The 23,570-nt window shown below is 48.1% G+C and overlaps 1 protein-coding gene across 1 annotated transcript; it reads right to left on the bottom strand.

Annotated features, from left to right (window-relative positions):
* Positions 1 to 2,541: 2,541 nt before the first annotated feature.
* Positions 2,542 to 23,450, bottom strand: mrc2 (mannose receptor, C-type 2). Its single transcript, XM_067232747.1, has 29 exons — positions 23,333 to 23,450; positions 17,384 to 17,806; positions 15,883 to 16,056; positions 15,485 to 15,649; positions 14,944 to 15,057; positions 14,650 to 14,793; positions 14,312 to 14,503; positions 13,652 to 13,806; positions 13,268 to 13,372; positions 11,567 to 11,682; positions 11,220 to 11,368; positions 10,744 to 10,967; positions 10,457 to 10,599; positions 10,180 to 10,276; positions 9,907 to 10,036; positions 9,688 to 9,720; positions 9,418 to 9,584; positions 9,042 to 9,210; positions 8,800 to 8,942; positions 8,265 to 8,379; positions 7,996 to 8,162; positions 7,784 to 7,892; positions 7,250 to 7,488; positions 6,937 to 7,102; positions 6,695 to 6,844; positions 5,736 to 5,855; positions 5,369 to 5,551; positions 5,032 to 5,055; positions 2,542 to 4,805 (listed from the first exon to the last, which is right to left on the bottom strand). Exons 1-29 carry the CDS (start codon positions 23,448 to 23,450, stop codon positions 4,585 to 4,587), a joined length of 4,455 nt encoding a protein of 1,484 aa, XP_067088848.1. The 3' UTR covers positions 2,542 to 4,584.
* Positions 23,451 to 23,570: the final 120 nt, after the last annotated feature.

The raw sequence follows: 23,570 nt of genomic DNA, 5'->3' as shown, positions 1-23,570 counted from the left end.
ATAGCATTGTGATAATACGATTAATCTCAGATCCTGTTTTCTCCTCATGGACTTTCATCAGTGTGTATTGTGTGATGAATGGTAGCCCGTCGAAAGCAAACTCATTGTGTTTCTGATGATGAGGTGTCACTGAGGTGTCACATGCCTGTATCTAGGGACACGCACACAAGTGGATGGTAATTGATCAGGGTAAGTCCAGCGCAGAAGCTGTTGGACCTGAATGCGAAGCGGGTTTGGATTGGACGTGTCACTTCAAAGGGGACCATTACACTGCTGTTTATAAGAGGAGGAGGAAAAGGCTTTTCTATTTGTCTCCGTATATATTTCGGTCTCTCTTCTTGTCTCTCTTGTGCCAACCCAACAGCTGTTTCTCCTCTGGATGGCCTCCAATAGGCTGACTGAGACCAGACTGAATGGGTTTTTAATTTCACTTGTTAATTGCTGTCATCCCCTCATTCCCCTCCTCCATTCCAGTGTGCTATGCTGCAAACTTTTACAGAGCAGAAGAAAAAAAACTGATGGGGAAGAGGAGAAGGAAATTGCATGTTGGGGTGACAGACGGCAGAGGCGGGTAGAGATTGATGAGCCTGGGAAGGTGAAGCGAATCTTGCGAAACATTTCAGATGAATCAATATACTACACTGATTATGAATTCAGTAGAACTATTTGCTGACTGATTGGATTTTTCATCAATCATGAAGAACCTTCCTGAAAGGTGCAAGGAAGCTTCCCCACTTGATCAGCTTCACCCTGTCGTTGTCTGCTCGTCGTGGACGCACAGACGAACACAAGTGAGGCCATTAACGGTAGATATTACTGTGCAACTAGGATTGCTTTCACTGAATGCATGCTATTGTCCAGCTCGAAGGCAAGTTCACAGTAATAGCACTGTGATAGCAATAAGACTTGACTCACAGGTAATAAAGACAGGCCATTCATTTGTAAATGACTACTGGAAGAAGGGAAACTGTTCACTTTGTCCTCATGGGTGTGTTAGGTCTGCATAATCTGAGACTAATGGACTGCAAGTATTTTTGCCTCACACACTTAATGGAGCCACGCAATGCACACACACACACATACACACACACACACACGCACACACACACACACAGACGCCCATGCACACGCACACACACTTATCTTTTTTCCAACGGTATGAAAACCATTTCCCAGTTGCCTGAGAAACATTTTAATTTAACAACCCATCTGAAACACATACCCAGACTAAACAGATTAGAAAGTAGCCTTTAGAAGTTTGACCTTTGCAAAGCTACACCTGCTTGATTTCACTCCGATAAAGAAGGAAACACCAAGCAATTGTTTTTACCTCACTTCCTGTGAACAGTGTGGTGAGTCACCAGTCAAGCCAATACACTCATGCAGACAGATGGAACCACTTGTCAGACGGCCCTTTTACCAAGGTGCAACCTCAGCGTGACAGCTTACAGCCCATATCTTCCAGTCTGGCACAACTGAAAATAAATTACATGTAAACATCTGCTCTGCAAAGCCTGAGAGAGTGGAGATTTCTCGGCTTCTTGTTGATGCCACCCCTCTGCCAATGCCACTACAGCCCATGCCCGGTTAACCCAGGCGCATATTCGACCTAAAATGGAACATGGCGGCTCTACCACACTTGACCACCGCATCTACAGGCTGGTGTCAGCTCCTACTACATTTCAAGCTTTCTCCTAACCTAGACTGGAACAGCAGGGGTGGGGGCAGGGGGGTCTGAGGTGAGGTGTAACTGTGTTTGAGTGACCAGGATGATGTCAATTCTTCATTACTGCAATCGAATTCCATGATGAGGGAACCGGAGGAGCTAGAAGACGCATTCTGACAGTTGTTCTAAGTGAGATGAATTGCACAGAGGCTTTAAGATAGGAATACAGGCAGTCTCCTGTCTGTTTAATAAGTGTCTCGTTCAGAGAGAGAGAGAGAGAGAGAGAGATAGAGAGAGAGATAGAGAGATAGAGAGAGAGAGATAGAGAGAGAGAGAGAGAGAGAGAGAGAGTTTGAGGGATTTAAGACGCCACAAGCTGCCCAAATCCTGCATTTATCCAGGTGTTTTGCCTAATCACTCTGCCGTGGTGCTCAGTCCCTTTCCCATACACAAACATGGCCTCCCGGCCAGCTGGTAGAGGAGTGTGATGCCACATCTCTTAGCTGGCACACACGAAACAGTGATCGCCTCAGTCTTGGGGCTCTGGTTGAACTCATTACCAGAGCTCAAAGCACATTAGTGCCGTCGAGGTGGGCAGCCGGCCACACAATCCTGCTGCCAGGTTGAGACTGTAGTCAGCCTGGGAGGCAGCCAAAGCCAGGAAGAACCCGGGACACATCATACGTGGTTAACACCAGGAGAAAGACAGAACTCTTTCAAACGTGCCCTTCACAGCAAGCATTGTCTGCCCTCTAGTGGAAGGGCTCTGTTATTACAACAGATTCCCCTCATCCAAAGCAATGGATCCCAAATGATATATATTTTTGCCCCCCCATCTCATCCGAAATAATACATACATGTGATACAGGAGCATGAACATATATTTTATTCATTTATTATAAAAACAGCAAATACTTTCAGCATTAAAAGGTATTCAGGTGCTTTTTAAAGAACTTTTCTTCACAGGGACTAGGAGTTCAAATCATCAGGGTCTGACCCAGTCATCGCCTCATAGACAGCTCCCCACAAAAAAACAGCTCACATTTAATCAGTAGAAGCATATGGAGGCAGGCTGATACAGCAGTCCTCCACTAGAGGACAGCATGACCCGCTCTTCCCCCTGCTTCTGTGTTCTCCCGGTAAGCCCCGGAATCTCACCCTTTTTTTCCCCTTTCCCCTTTCTCCCTCCTCCTAACCCCTCTCTACCTCGAATCCTCCTCCTCCCTGATTGGTTTCAGACCAGCCCACTGAGCTCTTCTTGCCGACTCAACATTCCACAGCTGGAGACTGCGCACACACACACACACACACACACCCACACACACACACTCACGCACACCCTCCCATTTCTTTATTCCCCACTCTTCTCTCTTTCCTTCCCTTCTGTCTGTCTTGGTCCAGTTTACAGGGAAAAAAAAAACACTTTTTTTTCATACCGGCTCTCAGTGAAACACCAAATGCTTCCATCTGAAAGGGCCCAGAGCATTCCTTAGAGCTGGGGTACAGAAATCCGGTTAGGAATCAGAGCAGTGGGAGGAGGAATGTTGGAGGAAATAGACAAAACTGATTCTATCCTCACTATTCCAATTCAATTCTAAAACACACTGTTGCTTGGTGTTTCTCTTGCCTTAGATCTAGTATTTAATCTACTACAACAATCTCACATGTATCTCTCTCAAAACAAAGTCGGACTGAGGATGTTGAAGGTGGTTGAGTTTTGGTCATGTTCTTTGGTTTCTCAGAGCTGATTCCTGTATTTTAGGAAGGTTGTTATCATGCACATGTCAATGAGTACTAAGTAGTCATAACAATGGCAAAAAATACAAACACTAGACATACATTCATACCCTAACACTGCTTCAAATCCATCTAAGCCAAATGAGATTCAACAAATCCAAAAAAGTACCGTGGTAATAATGCATCGACGGACATGTCAGTGTGCTTAACAACACTGTACAGTTTTAAAATAAACTATTCTCAAGATGGCAGCTGGAAGTGCTGAAACCGATCACAAACATTGACTCAGAAATAGGAACATCTAAATCGGACCTCTAAAGATGTCCTCACGTGACGTGCTAAAAGGATGGAGAAGCAAATGTTTCATGTTGCTCACAACCTCTCTCCCTCTACCTTATGTGCACACATCCTCCTCTAACGAGACCGTGGTGTCTGAGACAGGCCAGGGACGGTTTGGGGTCTGTCACTGTGTGTTCTGTGACTGTGTGTTCCCCACTGCCCTGCCTTCTGAACAGCTGGAGCTGCCGTGCCGGGGGGCAGGAGAGAGAGAGGGAGGGGGAGGGGAGAAGAGGCCGAGGGGGAGGGGAGAGAGGACAGCAAAGGACAGACAAAACTACAGGTACACATGCATCATCATTAACACAAGTTAACTACAGCTGCACTGATTTTGACCACAAAAAAAAACAAAAAAAAACAACCTCAGGTAAATCCTACCATGGCATAAAAAGATCGGTCCTGTGGGAGAGTCTGTTATGGTTGTGAAGATAAAGAGCAGTGTCTTTACTTTGCTTTGTGCTTTGTGAGTCTTTGTTTTGGATAATTGCATATGGGGATTCGGAATGACACACATGAAAAGACAACAAATAGACATAAGTACAAAAACTCACATCAAAGAGGTGCAGTCCTGATCCCAAAATACTTTTGTCGACATCTCACAGATAAGCTAGGATCTGATTGGTTTAAAAGGTTTCAAAGTGGCAGTGTATGTCTTGGTACCAGAGGGTGTTCTGGGCCTTTCCTATCTAATCTGATTAACGTACTGCGTTCCACACAGCTTTTCACGATTGTACAACGGTTTTAAAAAAGGGGAAATAAAAGGTCTATCCAAAATCAGTTTCCGAGTCCGAATCAGTCTGTCCCTGCCAGCTCCACGTCTGGTTCTGGAAGACTGTTCTACGGTTCTACTCAGGCTGCTCGTTCAGTTCCATGTCCGACACTAGGATGTTCTTCTCAGCCTGCTCGCCGGGGTTGGAGTTGGTGCGGCTGTAGCGAGCCCCCTCGTAGGAGCCCTGCGCCCCCATGCTGCGCCGGCGGTACAGGTAGATGATCCCCACGATCAGCACCAGCAGCACCAGCCCCGTCACCATGATCAGAACCAGGGTGGGCAGGTGATCCCCCTCCGCTGAGACACGGGGAACCAGGGAAGGAGGGAGAGAGAGAGAGAGAGAGAGAGAGAGAGAGAGAGAGAGAGAGAGAGAGAGAGAGAGAGAGAGAGAGAGAGAGAGAGAGAGTGAGGCTGGCTTAGGTCACATCTAGGTTCCTGATATAATACGCTGCACATAAGAGGCCTGCAGCAGTGCGCCGCATACCAATGCACAAGGACCACAGGAGGTAGGGTTGATACTTACAAGTGACGGCAGAAGTCTCAGCACCTGTGAGAAAAGCAAAGGAAAGATTTGTTCACTTGAAGTTTGTATGTCCTCGATTCGACCCCAGCAGAGCTGCATGTGAGGTCTATGGGAGTCAGGTGGCTGAGCGGTTAGGGAATCGGGTTAGTAATCCGAAGGTTGCCAGTTCGATTCCCGGTCATGCCAACTGACGTTGTGTCCTTGGGCACGGCACTTCACCCTACTTGCCTCGGGGGAATGTCCCTGTACTTACTGTAAGTCGCTCTGGATAAGAGCGTCTGCTAAATGACTAAATGTACATGTAAAGCGGGGTGCTGCGGGGTGAATGGGGCCTTACCACGGGGCCGCTTGCAGATGACTCCGTGGGTGCGGTTCTTGCAGGAGCCGGGCTTCCACAGGCCCGTGTTGCTCTGGATCCAGAAGCACGTGTTGGGGGACAGCATGCTCAGGTTGGTGTCCTGCACCTCCCAGTTTGTGAACTCCACCTCAGTAGTCTCTAACCACATCAGACTGGCCACTGCTGAACGCATCAGGTACACACACACACACACACACACAGACACACACACACACTTCTCATCGAGTGTTGCGTTCCAAGCGTACCAACCCTTCCAAGCTCCGGATTTAAAGAGCAGGGGGGGTGGATCAGTGTATATAAATACGTATCAAAATACGTCAGAGCGCTGATCCCTGTGTGGCCTTACCGTCGGGGTTAAAGGTCAAGCCCAGCCACGCTCCGTGGGCCTGGTCCTGGTAGCTCTGAATGTGCTCCCACACAAAGCCGTTCTCTGTCTCATCCAGCACTGACAGGAGCTGGGCACCCACTGGGAGACACGTGTTTAAATACCATGTTAGGACAAAGATAAGGGAAAACGACAACTAACATACGATTGAGAAAGGGAATGTAGAGGAATGAAGGGGAGTCAAATCTCAATATAAATTCAGAGACATATTGATATGTTGATACATTAAATTATGTCTATTGTGAGAGCATTACCAAGCTGTTGAGATTTACTATACACAATATCAAAGGTTAAGTGTGCATGCCAAGTGCTGTCTTATAAAAGTAAAAAGAGTCCTACAAAGGAAGTATCTGTTAGATCCTGGGATTATAAAGTATTGTACAAACATTCTAATTTTGCGTGACTGGCCCACCGAGAAGCCAACTTTAAAAGGGTCCCTATTTCCGGTCCTGTGCATGGCCTGTGTGTCTGGCTGGGGAGAAGAACCCTAACCCTTCTGGTCCTGTGCATGGCCTGTGTGTCTGGCTGGGGAGAAGAACCCTAACCCTTCTGGTCCTGTGCATGGCCTGTGTGTCTGGCTGGGGAGAAGAACCCTAACCCTTCTGGTCCTGTGCATGGCCTGTGTGTCTGGCTGGGGAGAAGAACCCTAACCCTTCTGGTCCTGTGCATGGCCTGTGTGTCTGGCTGGGGAGAAGAACCCTAACCCTTCTGGTCCTGTGCATGGCCTGTGTGGCCGGCTGGGGAGAGGGAGCCCTAACCCTTCTGGTCCTGTGCATGGCCTGTGTGGCCAGCTGGGGAGAGGGAGCCCTAACCCTTCTGGTCCTGTGCATGGCCTGTGTGGCCGGCTGGGGAGAGGGAGCCCTAACCCTTCTGGTCCTGTGCATGGCCTGTGTGGCCGGCTGAGGAGAGGGAGCCCTCACCCTTCTGGCAGGAGGAGCGGGCTTCCTGCGGCAGCCTCAGAGTCTGCAGGTTGAAGGAGTAGCAGTGGTTCCTGAAGGGCACCCAGGCCCAGTTCCCCAGGGAGGTGGGGCACTGCCCCGGATACATCCACTGGTGAACCGTCCCCTCGTCTGAGGAAGGGAGCAGGACAGGCTATCATGTTGTATCTTAAGATGATCATATCCGGTGTGCTATCAAAAAATCACCTCAGCTAGCCTCTCACCATGATTGATCTGACAGATGGCAGCTTTCAGTTTGGCGTCACAGGGAGTCATGGTCCACTGCCCTGTGGTGGTCATGTGACCACATCCAGGCAGGTGATTGGGCTCCCCTTCTCTCCAGTCAGTGTAAGTCAGTTCTGTTTCGCCCAGCCAGGTGAATGTCCGTCCCTGAGGATAGAACAGAATAGCTGTTATCCAATTCCGGCCCAGAAACCTACCTCTCTCTCTTTCTCTCTCTTTTTCTCTCTCTCTACATAATCCTATTCTTCATGCCCCATCAGCGCTAACGAGCTCTGAGATAACTCTGGTGCTCACCCCAGAGTTGTAGAGAGCGATCCAGGCAGGAAGGTGGAGGCTGTTGATGAGCAGGGTGAGGAAGGCCTGCTGGTACGGGTCTCTCACTGTCGCCAAGGTCCCGTTCAGAGACTCGCACACGTGCAGAGCGCCCGTCCAGTCCAGGCTCTTCTCCACCACGCGGTAGGTGACCCCCCCCAGCTCCACCGGGCCTGACAAGGAGGCGGGCAGTAGGGCAGGAGCAGGGGCTATACCTGGGTCTAGGCGGCCAAGTCAATTCAGCACAGAGAAAACAGATGTTTAATGTGAATAGAACAGGTGGAGTCATGAAGTAATGTTTCCCCCCCCGATCTTTCCGGGTCCTCTGACTCACAAACGCGACAACCTCCTCTATAAACACAGTTTTAAAACCCTATAAAATGACAAAAGCTAGCTCTAGTTTAACCCATTCGGCACGGTAACATGAACACACCTTCGAGACATGACACAACCATGTTGAAAATGCTAAATAAATGGTCCACTGTTGCATTGCTGTAGCACGAAACAGGCCGGTACCTTGCTTCTTCTGGCAGATGTAGCCGTGCTTCTCCATCTCACAGGGTCGTGATGCCCACATGCCAGTGTTCTTCTCTGGGTTCCCATGAAGCATCACCACACAGTTGCCCTGTCAGGTGAGAGCGACGTCAATCAACCGTGGTTCAACACTGAACACAAAGACCTATGATGTCAGGCGTTATCTAAGGATTGGTCACAGGTGAATGAGGTACCGGGGTCTTGATGTGGAGGGGTCCGCTGTTGTCCATGGGCTCCCCGGGGGCCCAGTTGGTGTAGCTGAGCAGCCCAGGCTGGGCCCACTGGAAGTGCCCTTTAGCGTCGGACGTCAGACCCACCCAGAGGTCAAAACTGACGTTGGTCAGCAGGGTAGTGACGAAGGCTGTGGGGTAAATCAATAACTGGCGTCAATGTGTGTATGTGTGTGTTTATGTCAGTGTATGACAAGAAAATGCGAGCCCGAGCGCGTGTTATTTCAAAGTACCTTGCTGTAAGTGATTGGACACCACGGCCAAGACCCCAGCCTGGGACTCACACATTAGCTTGGCTGCTGACCAGCTGGCCCTCCTGTCGTCCTCGCGGCCGAACACCTTGAGACACTACGGGGGACACACGGCCCGAGGTAGGTTAGCGTGAGATCAGGTGCACGTGATCGCAGCAGCATCGCACAGCAGCGGTCACCGTTTCTCCCGCGGACGGGTGGGATTACATTTACATTTAGTCATTTAGCAGACGCTCTTATCCAGAGCGACTTACATTAAGTACAGGGACATTCCTTTCCGAGGCAAGTAGGGTGAAGTGCCTTGCCCAAGGACACAACATCATTTTGCACGGCTGGGAATCGAACTGGCAACCTTCAGATTACTAGCCAGACTCCCTCACCGCTCAGCCATCTGATTCCCTTATTACGCGAGCATTATCGTGAAGGACGGCCAGCCCGGCCAGCTGGTGCGGAGGAGCCGGCCGAGCGCGGCAGAGGGCACAGCGAGTCACCACGGCCGTCTATTTCGAGCCCCTACCTTGTGCTGGAAGGATGCCCAGCCCTCGGCACAGCCCATGGGGGGCAGGGGGGAGGAGGGGGTGGGGGGGATGGTGCCCGTGACGTTCACTCTCTTACAGATGTAGGGCAGGTCTGTGTGGCATTTTTGATCCGCCCACTCGCCTAGGTTTAGGGAAAAACGGGGAGAGAGATGAAGCGATGGCTTCACCGGACAACCTGAACACGCGGTTTGGGGTTTGCGGCCAGGGCCTCGTCTCTCACCTTTGCTGGCCGATGTGTGGACGCACTTCCGATCTCGGCTGAGGGGGCGGGGCCTGCTGAGCCCCCAGGACACGTAGTTGAGAACCGAGTGGTCTGACCAGCGGAAACGGCCTTCGTTGTCGTATGTGTGAAGCCCCACCCACCAGTGATCCCCCTCCACCTTAGGAAGCTGCAGGTGCGAGACAAAACCAAACAAACCAGCAAATAAACCACCATCTACCGTCAGATCATCACACACACACACACGCACACTACAGGCCTGCTGAATGGAGTATATTCTGGTGTGTGTTGTGACGGTAGGCACCCCGAAAGCGAGAGAGAGCGAAATAGAGAGAGAGGTATTCTCCGAGTACTCCGAGGCTTGTACAGGGTGTACCTTGCGCAGGGTGTTGCCCAGGAAGACCTCCTCGTCAGCAGAGTGGACGGAGGCCAGCGAAGCGTCGAACCAGGAGCAGATCCTCTGGGCCTGGTCCCACGTCGAGCGGTGGTCGAAGAACTTATACTCTGCCTCCTGGAACGCGAACCATTCGTTAGCCCCAGAGTCTGGTGGGGGAGAGGAGGAGAGAGAGGGCTTGAGAGGGAGGAGAAGGTCGTCCAGTGTTAAGCTCAGAGTGAGGGATTCGGGGAGTCCGGTTCAAAGACTGACCTGGAGAGAATTCTGGTTCCACCTCCACACTTCCTGTAAACGCCAAGAGCACAGACATCTGTATTTGCGGATCAATCGTCATGTTCAAAACGTAAGACACGGCTCAACGCAGTCTTGTCGTTTGAATGAGGAATATTCTTGTTCCACACACACACACACAAAGCTAGCTTTGTGTGTGTGTGTGAGTGATTGTGTGTGCAGTGTGTGTGTGTATGCTACCTCGGGGGATCTTGCAGATCCAGTTCAGCTCAACGTCACAGTGCATGGCTAGCCAGGTCATGGTGCCTAGGTCTGCTGCTGCACACTGGTAAGTGTTGTAGTTGTAACGGCCAAAGTTCTGGTAGTCATACTGACACACAAGGACATGGAGAGTAAGACTGAGCCTGATATGAATACAGCTTTCACACAAGAACAAGCGTAGAATAATACCGCATGCCTAAAAAGTTGCTGTGAACGCTATTTCTGGGGTGTGACCCTCACGGTGTGACTCACAGCCAGGCCGTCGCTCCACTTCCAGCTGCCGTTGTCAATGGGGTTCCTGCGGTTCAGCCCGATCCAAAACCAGTGCTGCTCATCGTCCTCCGACTCCCTGTGAAACATCATCATCACCATCATCATTATCCCTGTACCACCACAAATGATACAACTCTATCCCAGGATTCCTTGGAACAGCAGTCACCTCTTCAAGCACTTCACCCCCTAAAATGAGATTTGAATGAGACTCATTAGAACTACCTGGACTTGACTGCTCCCCTAGAAGCACACCTACCCAAAGGTCTCGTGGAGAACCTGAAGAACAAACTGCTCCTCCTCTGGACCGCTGATACTGAGCAGGTTGGCCCCGTGTATCTGGCAAAACAGGTGGGCCTGCAGCCACCTCAGCCTTAGGTCAGGGTGAGAGAAGTGGAACACCTGGACACAAACGAGATGCAACACCAGAAGCAAACACATCAGAGTACAGCTGCTGAGTCGGAAATATCAGTATAAAACAAAACCAAGTGAATACAAAACGAAACGACCCCTAGTCCGGTCCAGGTACGAGTCGGGCTGGGGTACCTTGTAGCAGTGGTGCAGTTTGCTGTCGCTCTTCCACCCCCCGGGGCAGGCGCCCGTGAGGCTGGGGGTGGGGCGCGGGGCAGGGGCAGGGGGCTCAGGACTTATGGAGGTGCCCTGGTCCAGCCTGCAGATGAACTTGGCACGCGATGAGTCACACTCCTTCACCTCCCACAGGCCTGTGGCATAGCCTGTCGCCATGGTCACACAGCCTCCCTTGCCTTTCCCTGAGAGAGAGAGAGAGAGAGAGAGAGAGAGAGAGAGAGAGAGAGAGAGAGAGAGAGAGAGAGAGAGAGAAAGAGAGGGAGGGAGGGAGGGAGGGAGGGAGGGAGGGAGGGAGGGAGGGAGGGAGGGAGGGAGGGAGGGAGGGAGGGAGGGAGGGAGGGAGGATGAAGACCAGGTAGTGCACTGCTGCCGGTGAGAGGAGAGCTAGTCCGGTTGAAACACAGAGAGGTAGAGAGTGAGGCCTAGCAGCCTACCTGGCTGGTCTCTGTTCCAATTGGTGTAGGACACCTCGTCCCCGCTCAGCCAGTGGAAGTACCCAGGGCTGTTCTGGTCACTGAGGGCAATCCAGAAGGAATCTCCAGAACGACCAAACACAAGACTGCTGACAAAGGCCTGCTCAAACCTGTAAACTCATGCACAGAGACAGGGGTTATCTTAGATTAAGCACAGATGTGTGGTTGGGACTTGTTTAAGTATCTTAAAACCCTTGATATATCGCACATACGGCCCATTGTTCTACATAGATCAAGTGAGATACTTTTTTTAGAAGATGGCCACTATATCATACATATGTCATGGTTGTATTTATACACTGGTGTACCTATTGGTGATGGTGACAAGACCAGCCCCACTGCCCACACAGCCCTTCTTGGCCTCTTCAAAGGTAACCTGGTCCTCCCCGACCCAGTAGCAGGCTGGACTGTGCCACTTCCAGCCCTGTGGAGGAACAGAGGAGAGGAAGGGTGGGTTAGGGATGGAGAGAAGGTCAAGGACATTGGGTAGCGAGAGACGGTGCGAAATCCATTCTTCTTGCCTCCTCTTTGCTCTTCTCGTAGATTCCCTAGGAATCATTTCGGGAGACCAGGAAACACTCTTAACTAGGCCAGGCAGGAACAAGCCCAGACAAAGAGAAGCACTTATCCTTGGCTCTCTCCCTCTGCTCTCGTCCTCCCTCTCTATCTCTCCCACCTGACACTTTTGCAGACGTGTACAGACTGAGAACTTAGCCAACACACAAAAAGGTCACAAGAGGTAAGAAGTGTGTGTGAGCATGTGCGTGTGAGTGAAAGAGAGAGAGAGAGAGAGAGAGAGAGAGAGAGAGAGAGAGAGAGAGACAGTTTGGTTTATATGACTCAGCCAACCTCGAGCTATTGCACAACTTGGCCATGAAAGAAAAACCCAAAAACCTTCCAGCTGCTGAAGCTGCTTTTGTTATCCCTCTCTTCCCCTCTTCTTCTCTCCCTCTCTTCCTCTCCCTCCCTTATCTCTCTCTCCGTCTCACAGTGATCCTCTTGTCTGGAGTTGAAACTGCTTCGAATAGTTCTCTCATCTTTCCAAGGACACTAGTCCTTATTGATGTCCGACGGATGGATAAGTAAATGTCTGTTCCGAATGGCTGTTACGATTCACATGTTGCATGGCGTGCTCACGACCAGAGTGGTCTAGTCAAGAGAAACCACACACACCACATGCCCCAGAAGGCCCTGTCATGCTAACTGACCCCTGTCACATGACCACCCAGTCTGCCACACTCTCCAGGGAGATATAAAGTTACAGTCCACACAACCTCTTACTGGACGGCCTACACATACAGAGCCTATTGTTCAGGCAGGATAGCTCAACTCGAATCCTCCACCACATCATGTTTTTCACAGCTGATCATTATAAAACGACAGGCCAACATCTTACAGGCCAAGAACAAAAAAGTATCCCATAATAAGTTCTATGTAGAGTGACATCAAGTATCAAGATCCCAAACAGAGATCATTGAGTTCACTTCAGAATTCACGTAAGAATTACTGACTGTGAAATGGCAGCGAGAGAAACGAAAGGGGAGCGATACATACCAGATGTGAAAAGCTAAGCATATGGGTCATCTGTGTGTGTGTGTGAGCATGCAGCTAAACATATTCGAGTGAAGAAATCTGTTTAGCTTTGCGTGACACCTCCACTTAAGTGTTAAATGTGAACGAAGTGGGCCCTTTTTTTAGGTTAGAAAGTGTTTGTGTTGATGGCGGGGAGGCTGTTTGTGAGCGCCTGGGGTTGAGAGGGAGGTTGTCTGGGAGGTTTGTCTGACTGACCTCCACAGTCCCGAGGGAGTGATTAAGAGGACAGACAGAGGCCGGAGGGGGGGGGCGAGCTGTACTACTACGAGAACGTCAGCCTCCGAGCTAAGACTAACATGACAAGGCATGAATTCAGAACACATTCACGGAGAGAAAGTGGGGGGGGGGGAAAGAAAGTATGATGACAGAGGGGTGGACGGAGGGAAAGGGGGAGGTGTATGATGCAGAACTCGTACCGGTTTGCAACCGTGATCCTGTGCCTGTCCATCACTCTTCTGGGCTGTTTTCTTACAGATGGAGGGCAGGGTCCGATTACAGGGAATGTCATTCCAGCGGCCTTCCTGCACACATGTATACAGACACACACAAAGACACAGGGAGAGAGAGAGTCAGAGCGTGAGAGAGAGAGAGAGAGAGAGAGAGAGAGAGAGAGAGAGAGAGAGAGAGAGAGAGAGAGAGAGAGAGAGAGAGAGAGAGAGAGAGAGAGAGAGAGAGAGAGAGAGAGTTTAAACACAGCTGCTGAGTTTAAACAAATGGTCTTACTGATAGTGACAGCATATCACTAGGAGATGATCGCGGAGCCCTCAAGACAAAGAGGTCAGAGGTCAGAGGTCACTCACAGGTCCCCAGATGATGACACAGTCCTCCTGGGTGTTTCGGAAGTTGTTGGGCTCGAATGGGTGCCAGTAGGTAAAGATGACTGGCGTGTGGTCGGACCACTGAAAATCCATCTGCATCGCCATGTCGTGTAGCCCAATCCACAACTCCTCTACATCTAAGACACAGACAGGGACGAGCAGGTGAAGAGAGTGCTTTATAAGGTCAAGATCATCATTCCAGATCTCACCTCACTAAGCCCAGACAGATGTGATGGTTAGTGACTTAAGGGCCCTTCAACAATAGTGTATTTGAAAAATATAACTCTGACAACTCATTCACCTAATTCTACCATTATAGGTACAGTATGTGTGGAGAACAATACGTTTTGTTACAGTTCACCTTAAACCATTAGGGTTCAAGCTAGTGGCTAGACCAAGAGCTGCTTCCTACCCAGTGGTTAGCATACAACGACATTCAGTGTCTGGCACTCTTTCTAGAGACGAAGAGACAAGTGATGCAACTATGACACACGCAGAAACTCAAACATGATGACACTCACTGAAACCAAAACACGAAACTATTTCACGATTTAAGACTCCCTCATATCCCTTCCAATAATTGTACTCCTCTTCGGAAACAAAAGATATTCTCGGCTCCGTCAGTTTTCCGGTTCTCCTCACCTCTCTTCAGGTTGTTTATGATGAACTCAAGCTCAGGCAGGGTGTGGATGCTAACCAGGCTGGCCTCCATCTTCTGACAGGACTTCTGCGCTCCGTCCCAGTCCATCTTCTCAGAGGTCAGCTTGTAGCAGCCTGCCTGGAAGGCCTGCCAGCCCCCATCACACTCATACTTCTCATCATCCGCCCATGAGTCTGTCCAAACATAACACAACTACATCAAACAGGAATGCACATGCTGCCAAAATATGTTGAATTCCACATCAACACAAGCTGACTTTTCGACATATCAAACTATCCAGGGCAGATGATTACACATGGTAGACGGCGGAGAGGCTGACCGGTGCTGAAGGGGTCCAGGGTGGCGTTGGGTCTCTTCTTGCAGACATAAGGCAGGGCTATGGAGCAGTCTCTGTTCTGCCACCGGCCCAAAGACTCTGTCCTTATCACAGCACAGTTCTCCTCCTCGGCATGGGATGGCTGGTCTGGGGAGAGAGCGAAAGAGAGAGAGAGAGACAGAGAGAGAGTGAGAGAGAGAGAGAGAGAGAGAGAGAGAGAGAGACAACGGCGGTGAGAGATCAGACAGAAGAGTCAAAGAGTGATGAGTAGTCAGGATGATGGTTGCATCCCCTCACCAGCCTCCCAGTTGAGGTATTTGAGCGGTGAGTCATCAGCCCACTGCCAGCCCCCCTGGATGTCCAGGTCGTTGAGGCCAATCCACAGCGCAGCGCTGTAGCCCGTCAGAAGACCTACAGGAGCAAAGGACATACAGCTGAGAAAATGAGCTCACATGATTGTCTGTGCGTAGGATACACGCTGACAATATGAAACGACTCCTAGTTCAGATTAAAAGGTAAATAACCATCATACATATAAACATTTAAACATAAAGTACACAAAATATCTTCAGTTTTGTTTTCAGTCCAGTGTGTGTGTGTTTGTGTGTGTGTGTATGTGTATGTGTTTGTGTGTAGGGAGTCAGGTGGCAGAGCGGTTAGGGAAGCGGGCTTGTAATCAGAAGGTTGCCAGTTCGATTCCCGGCTGTGCAAGATGACGTTGTGTCCTTGGGCAAGGCACTTCACCCTACTTGCCTCGGGGGAATGTCCCTGTACTTACTGTAAGTCACTCTGGATAAGAGCGTCTGCTAAATGACTAAATGTAAATGTGTGTGTGTACCGTTGATGTAGGTCTGCTCGTGCAGCTTGGTGATGCTGAGCAGGTCTGCCCCCTGCTGTTGGCAGCTGATGCGGGCCTCAGACCAGGACAGGGTGGCCTGGAAGTTGAACTGGTAGCAGCTGTCGGTCAGCGGGTCAGTGTCCCAGAACGTCTCACAGTCGTTGCCTGCCAGTTAGAGAGAAGGAGAACGATAAGAAAAAAACCTAATGATCAAAGTACGATGAGATTTAGAGACACAGTCGGAGGGATCGGGCAAGAGAAGTCGAAAGAGAGCACGAACCACAAGGGTAGGAATGAGAGAAAGTGATTGTATGTACACGAGAGGAGCCGTACACCTTGACAGCAGTGTAGCATGGCGATTGTGTTAACGAGCTGAAGGGTAAACCTGCAGGTCTTACTCTTGACAGGACAGAAGCCCCAACGCTCGTCTTTTCCGTAGTTGTAGGTGGTGGCACACCACAGGTGGCCGTCCTCTCGTCCTATACTCGTGCAGCTGTGGAACCACTGGCCGTCGTACAGGAAGGGCAGGTAGCAGGGCCGACCGTGAGAGTTCCCCTGGATGGTATATATCTCTGCAGAGAGAAAGCAATGGGAGAACTACACATCCCAGCATGCAACAGCATCGAAGTCCCTCCTTTCTGTCCCCGAAAATAAATGTTACGTAAAGCGGACAAATGTGTTTACTCAAAAAAGCTTGCAATTAAATGCGACCAATAAAGTATGGAAGAGGAAATTACTGGAAAAAGAAAAACAAACAAGGTGTAAAATTGGAGCAGGACACTTTAAGTAAACAATTAACAAAATAAACTGGATTGCACACATTCTCATCATGGTATGAGCAACTTTTATTAATAATCCAGCCAAGCTCAGTCACATTGCAGAAAGTTCAATTCACCATAATATTATCTAATAGATGATATTCTCTTTATTTTGGATTCAATCTAACCGGCACATTTTGACAAAAGACCCTGGGGGTTGCCACGGTAGCCTCTGCATTCCATAGGACAGTGAGGTTTGAAATAAAGGGGAAAACTCCAATGATACAGTGAGAGAGAAAGGTAAAACTTCTACACCATGCTTAGAAAGTAGGGTATATGTGTCAAACAAGGGGGAAGGCCTGGCACTTTCCCCCCTCTCAAGTCTTTCAGCTGCACCACTGGCTGGCTCACGTCAAGTCGTTGCATGGCTGACTCATGTCACTGGTATTCTCTCTTCAGAAGTGTGTTGACTTTCCAAAGAAAGTTGTGAATATTGACAGTAAAAAAGTAAAACTTGTTATGCCAGTTGCCTTGTCTCAGCGAGAAAGTAACTTATTAGGGGAAGGTTAAAGAAGAAAGCGAGGAGTGGTTTTCTTGGTTTTTTGTTTTGGGAATGTTTTAATTGCAGTCAGATGGACTATCTTAACTTGAGACCATACTGTTCATACTTCTTTTTGCAGAGGAGGTTGTCAATATCTTTAAAAAGGATATACAAGTACATAGTAGATCGATTATTCTAGAAACAAGGCTAAAGTATGCTTCAAACTCACTGTGCTTACCTACACTTCAGGTCTGAAAGCACTGTCCAATATAAACACTAATATATTCATAGGGAAGGACATTACAGTTCGTTTGTAGAACAGAACAAACTCACAACAGGTTTTCCAGCCTTTCCTGAAGTTAGCCAAGCTGTGACTGAGGTGCCCCTGGGCAACAGCTTACTGCATGAGTCTGAACAGACCCAGCTGTCTCCTTCACAACAAATGCTGACTCCTTGACCCACTCATCACAGCTGACAGTACATGCATTACAACCGACTACAAAACACTTAAGTCCAACGTGGACTCCAGAAACTCTCCTCGACATGTGTTAATGCATTTGACTTCATAGACGAACCAGCCCGTCCTATTTGTCTACTCACCATGGTAGGTTATCAAGCACAGGTCCTGTTCATCACTGTAGAGCCTCCATTTGAGCCCCTCTGCCTGGGGCTTGACTGCTGAGGCCTCTGTGCTGGCGTTGGCCTGGGCCGGAGGGGAAGGTGACGGCAGGTATGAGTTCAGGGCCTCCACCACCTGGGAACATTGCCAGGTCCAGCGGACCCGGGGCGGCGCAAAGTCACAGGGGTACACGCCCAGAGGAGAGCCATCTCCCCGGGAGCTGCTGTTGCCCGTGGTCAGGCCCAGACACAGCGAAGAGCCCAGGTTGAAGAGGCGATCACGTGTCACCCACTTCCAGCGCTGGCTGGCGTCCTCGCAGGAGGTCGACAGGAGCAGGGATTGGTCCTGGACCCCCAGGCAGCCCTGAGCTCCCTCATGGTAGAACGCAAACTCATCCACCGGCCCTGTTACAGGGAGAGCAAGTGAGGGAAACAAAGGGCGCAGTCAATAACACTGTTCCGACGTCATTCTGTCTTTGCTGCTAATGTGGAGAGAGCAGGGACACAATCAATATTTGTGTTAATGGCTTTGGTGCTGAGTTAGAGTTAGCATCCTCACAGATAACTATGATCCAGTTGGGTGACAGCGTCCCTGTAGAGGTAGCAGACATAGTTCAACAACACAGTTCAATTCAGCTTCTCTCAGCCCGATGACGAAATGGAACGATAATTTCGAGAAAACCTTTTTATTGGGTGTGCTCAAGCCTTCGGCGAGAGCACAACCTTTGTTCTCTCACATATATATTATTATTATTCTTTTTGCCCCCCTAAAACTCAGTCAATATTTGGCCTACATAGACAACCTAGGTGTCAAAAGTTTCGTCTTGGTAGCGATTGAGTTGCTTCTATTGGGATTTACGTTCCGTTGCATGGTTTAGGCTCAAGTTACGTTTTTGTGGCGAAAAGTGAAGCTAACGGTGGCTAATTTGCTAGCCACAGTCACTGACGTTACTAACGTCACTACGTCACTAACGTCACGAAAACACGCGTGACTACCTTTGGCAGAACATTCGTTTCGCATCTGTTAACTTGGGGGATAGCTAGGCTAACTATAGCTTTACTGCAAGGCAGCTGCAGAAACGCCACAAGCAAAGAGGCCAGGGTGATAACTATTTACTCATTTTACTTTGTGATATGACACACAATTGTGATGTGTAATGTACAATATAAGCTGATATTATTAAGGAAGTACATCTACTTTCGGAAACAGTAGTCTACTATTTCACTGAAGTATTAGCATCATGACATTAGCCTGTGTTGCCCGGGCAACACATACTACAGTGGTCTATGATGTAGCGTTATCTGTTTTCAATCTTAAAATAAACATTCCTCACATATACATTTTCGTTGTAGGATTTATTCTGACATTAGTAAACGATTTGTTGGTAAAATTACCATTACCTGTGGTTTCAAACCAGCGTACTGTTCATTCTACACTTCACTCGTATTTTCAGTTGTAAATGAGGAGCAAAGAAAAAATGCTTTTAAATCTATGTAATCTTTATAAATAATAAGTATGCATTTTTATATAAAATATACAGAAATATCATTTGTAAAAATGTCATTTAAAAACGGACCCCTGTGTAACCGACGCAAGCAAGCACCCTCTCTAGTTTGAGTGTCAAATCCCCATCGCAGATCTGACAGACCTTTCAACTAAACAGAAAGGGTATGGGGATTTTAGTGTAATTGCGATAACTGTCGGAGGCCATAACTACGAGGGACTTGTCTTGGTCGTTAACCGTTAGATCTGTGATATTTGCTCCTTTTCAGAGAAGCGACCTGAAATGGCCTCTTATTTCAGATAGCCAGCGGTCTGAGTGTGAAGGAGGTTTGGCTGTGCAGAGAGAGCTCTGCGGCATGACAAACTCTGGGGTGGAGCTTGATTTTCAGGAACAATTCTGGTGATGCAACACTCCAAAATATTACTGTGCATTTGAATAATCAGACCAGACGACCCAATAGTTGTATCGTTGTAAAGGTGAAGGGAATCTTTACAGATCTGTAAACTGGCTTTTGGTTTCATGCATTGTCACGCAAGACTCAAGACTCTCTGTACTGCATATCAGCGTCTTCTTAACATCTACTTATGCATCTCGAACACTGCTATGAGTAGTTCAGAACAATATAACAGCCAGCAAGTATTTCAACCATATGTGTTCCTATGATAGATAAGGAGAGATAGTCAGAACCTAAACTATAAGCTTAGAAATACTGTCTGGACTCCAGCCACAGTGACTGGAATGTTGGGAACCAAACCCCCAAACCTTCCAAAAACCCAGTGTGTTATCCTCCTGTTCCCATATCTCCAAGCCTTTCTTTCTCCCTTTCAGCTAGGAGGGATACGAGTTTCAGGGACCCTGAGAGTTTAAACACTTGTGCATAAGGAAGAGAGAAAGAGAGAGGCAGAAGGAGGGAGAGAGAAAGAGAGAGGAAGAAGGAGGGAGAGAGAAAGAGATGAAGTAGGAGGGAGAGAGGAAGATATAAAGGAGAGGAAGATATTAAAGGAAACGAGTGCAGCTGTGACGTTTGAGTTGAGGTGGCGTTATAAAAAGAGGCAGTGGCAGTGAGGAAAAACTCAAAAACAAACAGAAGCCCCTCAACACAGTATAGGGATCCCAAGAAGAGAAACAGTAAGACACTCAGCATTCCAACTCCACAGGCTCCTGTGAGGGGCCAGGAAGTAGGGGAAGGTGGGAAAGATCACTGAGTATTTGGCTCAGGGTTTTTGGTATGTTTTTCACGTCCACATTGAAACTTGTGGTCCTGCAAAACTAAGACTCTCTCCAAGGCAGTCTGCTTCTCCAGCCAGCGCTATTCTACAGGCACCAAGACAAAGAAAATGATCTGCCAGTTCATTTTAAGCCTCTGTGTCCCAGACCTTCAATCAGTGTAGCCTCAGTCTTGCTCTGCCCTTGTGGCCACGTTCTTGAGGACTAATGTCAGCTTGCTTGTGACGTGGAAGCCTTTAAGAGTGAGACTTTGAAAGTAGTTACACAACACAATGGCTGTGTGGTTTGACAGAACTATGAGAACCTTAATTGGCGATGCTTTGTGCAGTGTTCTCAGATATTTTAAAAAGGGCTTAGTTAGTTTATCTGAATACACTAGATTTCTGACGTTCATCTCAGTAGAACCCTATTTTAGGCCTTTTCGCTGTCAGCTAGCCTAATCAAGATATAATAACCATCCATATGCAGAGAGAACAGAGGACAGGTCTAGATGACAAAACTCTGAGGTTATCAAGTATGTCTTTCCATGAGTCAATCATTCCACCCCTGTTAACAAAACGTAATCCATAACAGCCATTAAAAACTGTTTTCCATGGACAGATTCTATTGGCAACCCACTGTCTGACATTTCCATTAGATGTTGAGTGTTCAGTGATACCAGTCTATTGTGATCTAGATTTTCTCAGCATGCAGTATCATGTTATTGTTGTGTCAGGGAAGTCTGAGATAGCTCACAATACATGGACTTTACTCCACAATCTTCCTGGGTGTTTTTGTGCAAAAGCGCCTAACATCAAGCTCTGCTATGCAGCTATCTGGCCTCCAGAGACAGTATTATTGATGTAGACTGAGTAGGGGTTCTTTACCATAAACACCATATCTCTTGAAACAACTAGAATCTAATTCGGGATCTTCTGGTGTCAGTGATACTGCTTTCTATCCTAACTGATTTCATTTCCATATGCCTTCACTTGAGCCACTAGGAAAACGGTTACATAATGCTGGCCAAGATAATATTTGGCTAAACACTCACTGTAGCTTGGTATTGGCGTTAGAACGTTATTAAATGCTGCCTGGTGTCATTTGCTGTAGTCATAACAACAAATCAGACATAACAAAGACAATCTCATTCATCATCAACCCAACAACAAAAAAATGAAGTACAGTAGATTTCAAAAGTGTAACCAAGGAGAAGGGATGTTTAGCACCGACCTGGATCAAGCTCATCTCACAATCACCACACATTAGCTATGAGCTAACAGAAAGGTAAAAGGGGACAGTGGTGCCCCTCACCCATCTGTAACAGCCCACTGGGATCACATCATGTGTTCAGTTCAATCAATCCATAAAATCCCTGCTAAAGTTACTGATGCGAACTGGCCACCCAGATCAAATTGACTCTCAAGAGTGTTTACACAATTATGTGTGATGCATTTCCAACCGAACCAAATTTTAAAACGACCAACTTCAAACTGAATTTCCAATTCCTTGAGAGGATCGTGAGTTACAGCATGTTTGATCTAGACTGTCAACAGTAATGTAATTAAGTGATTTAGTTAAGTAAGATCTGCATCACCGGAAGGTTGCTGGACGGCTAAGCTTCTCCGGTATCTCTGTAGCCTGAACCCCACCTCCACCACCACCTCCACCACCACCTCCACCACCACCTCCACCACCACCTCCACCACCACCTCCACCACCACCTCCACCTCCACCTCCACCCCTGGTTTGGGCCTTTCACCTTACTCATGCTCCTGGCCATTTCTCATTGGTGACAGCCAAGAACAACAAGCACGACGAGCCAAGAAAATCAGATCTTCCCAGAAACACCTCCATGCCCTCCTACGCAGGCTGATGGCTGGAAAGGGTCTGTGAGTCTGGGGGACGAAGCTTGGAGCTTGGTGGGGTACAAAATGAAGGTGCCTAACTCTGAACCCTACTGTTGTGAGCTACCGGGACATCTGTGGACACGGAGTGACGTGTAAAAAGTAGACGTCCTCAGATCACCCAACGACAACAAACCCTCGTGTTCTGCAGATGTTTTCAGAGGAGAACATGAAGAGTGGCCATTGAGAACAACAGTAGCGCACGTAGTCCCACGTCTAATCTGGGGTGTGGTGGGGCAAGTGGATTGTCCTTGAACCCTTCTTTATTTGGACAGATGTTTGAGATAAAGAAGGGGGTCTTTATGGGTCATTGTTATAAAACAGAAGATCTCATTGTGGTGGTTAAACAAAAACCAACAAGTACACAGGAAATTCCTGTTCCTTGAGTTTGTTTCTTTTTTGATTTACGGTAATCCAGCCTCTCATGGAGATTAGGTGGGGGGCTCCGTGGGTTCATCTCAGCTCAGCGGTGGAGGTGAGAAGTGTAGTGGGTGGCACTGATGATCTTTGAAAGGAGGGCAATGTTTTGGTTTTCTATGGCTGTTTAGGATGTGGAGTTTAATGTCTTTGTTCAATGTTGTATGCTGCTTGAGTGTCAAATCAATTCTGATGGATTTTCATAGTTTATATATACTGTTTTTACTATGATTCTCAACGTTACTACCAGAAACCTCTGGTGTGGTAGGGTGCAGACAATTTCCACTTAAAACAGTAATGTCAATGTTGGCTGTTCTTGTTTCTCAACTATGCCTATATGATTGACCATTAACTACAGAGGGGAAGAATTTCAGTTGTTTCTAACTCTCCAATTGTTATACAACAGTGAGGTCATAAAGTTAGTTGGTCTATACGGTAGCAGACAGAAACAAAATAGCCTCGGCTCCGATAGGGACTTTACTGTATAGTTAATTGCATAACAGGATGTTAAGGTCATTCATGCCCACGGGGTGTCAAATTTATGCGATGTCAATCCGTGACAACGTGGATTACAAAATAATTATACCGAAAGGCATTACCAAAAGCCAACAAGGCGTCAGAAAAGTATATACCAGCCAATTGGTGTATCTTTATGAGAAAACACATAAAATAAGCATAGACCCTTCCCCCTCCCCTTTCATCTCCACATCTGGTTCCACTCTGAATTCGGACTATCGTGGCATTCCACAGCATCAAAATTCGGTTACAAAGTCACCGTGTAAAAGGCGCCGCTTAGTTCACAGAAGTGACTAATATTAAAAGTAGATCAAAAATCAACACTACCGACTCTACCGTTCGATTTTTCTGTCAACTTGATTAAAAAGCAATGTTCGTACCTGAAACGCTCCTCTTTAGTTCCAGACTAAAGACGAATAAATATAAAGTGCATTTGTAAAAGTGTTGGCAATTTTTCCATGCTCTTCTTGAATCCTTATTTCGGTCGCTGTTGTGCATGCTCACAACTGCTAGGCTACAAAACTTCTAGCTTGTTGACTGAATGCTGTTTTCGGGACGGATGGATGCGTTGGCGAGTTTGCAGAGAAGAGTAGCGCGGAAAAGACTGCGTGTCTTTTA

The sequence above is a fragment of the Osmerus mordax genome, chromosome 3, assembly GCF_038355195.1.
Source record: "Osmerus mordax isolate fOsmMor3 chromosome 3, fOsmMor3.pri, whole genome shotgun sequence".
NCBI lineage: Eukaryota > Metazoa > Chordata > Actinopteri > Osmeriformes > Osmeridae > Osmerus > Osmerus mordax.
This window is presented reverse-complemented; position numbering and strand designations above follow the sequence as displayed.

What these genes read in the sequence shown, in the direction of transcription:
- mrc2 (XM_067232747.1), bottom strand. Translation starts at nt 23,450, where the DNA reads ATGCACAACAGCGACCGAAATAAGGATTCAAGAAGAGCATGGAAAAAT. An exon ending in CGAGCAGACCTACATCAACG is followed by an intron (nt 15,058 to 15,484) that starts GTACACACACAC and finishes TTGCTCCTGTAG; the next exon opens with GTCTTCTGACGGGCTACAGC. An exon ending in GTCCAATCACTTACAGCAAG is followed by an intron (nt 8,163 to 8,264) that starts GTACTTTGAAAT and finishes TTTACCCCACAG; the next exon opens with CCTTCGTCACTACCCTGCTG.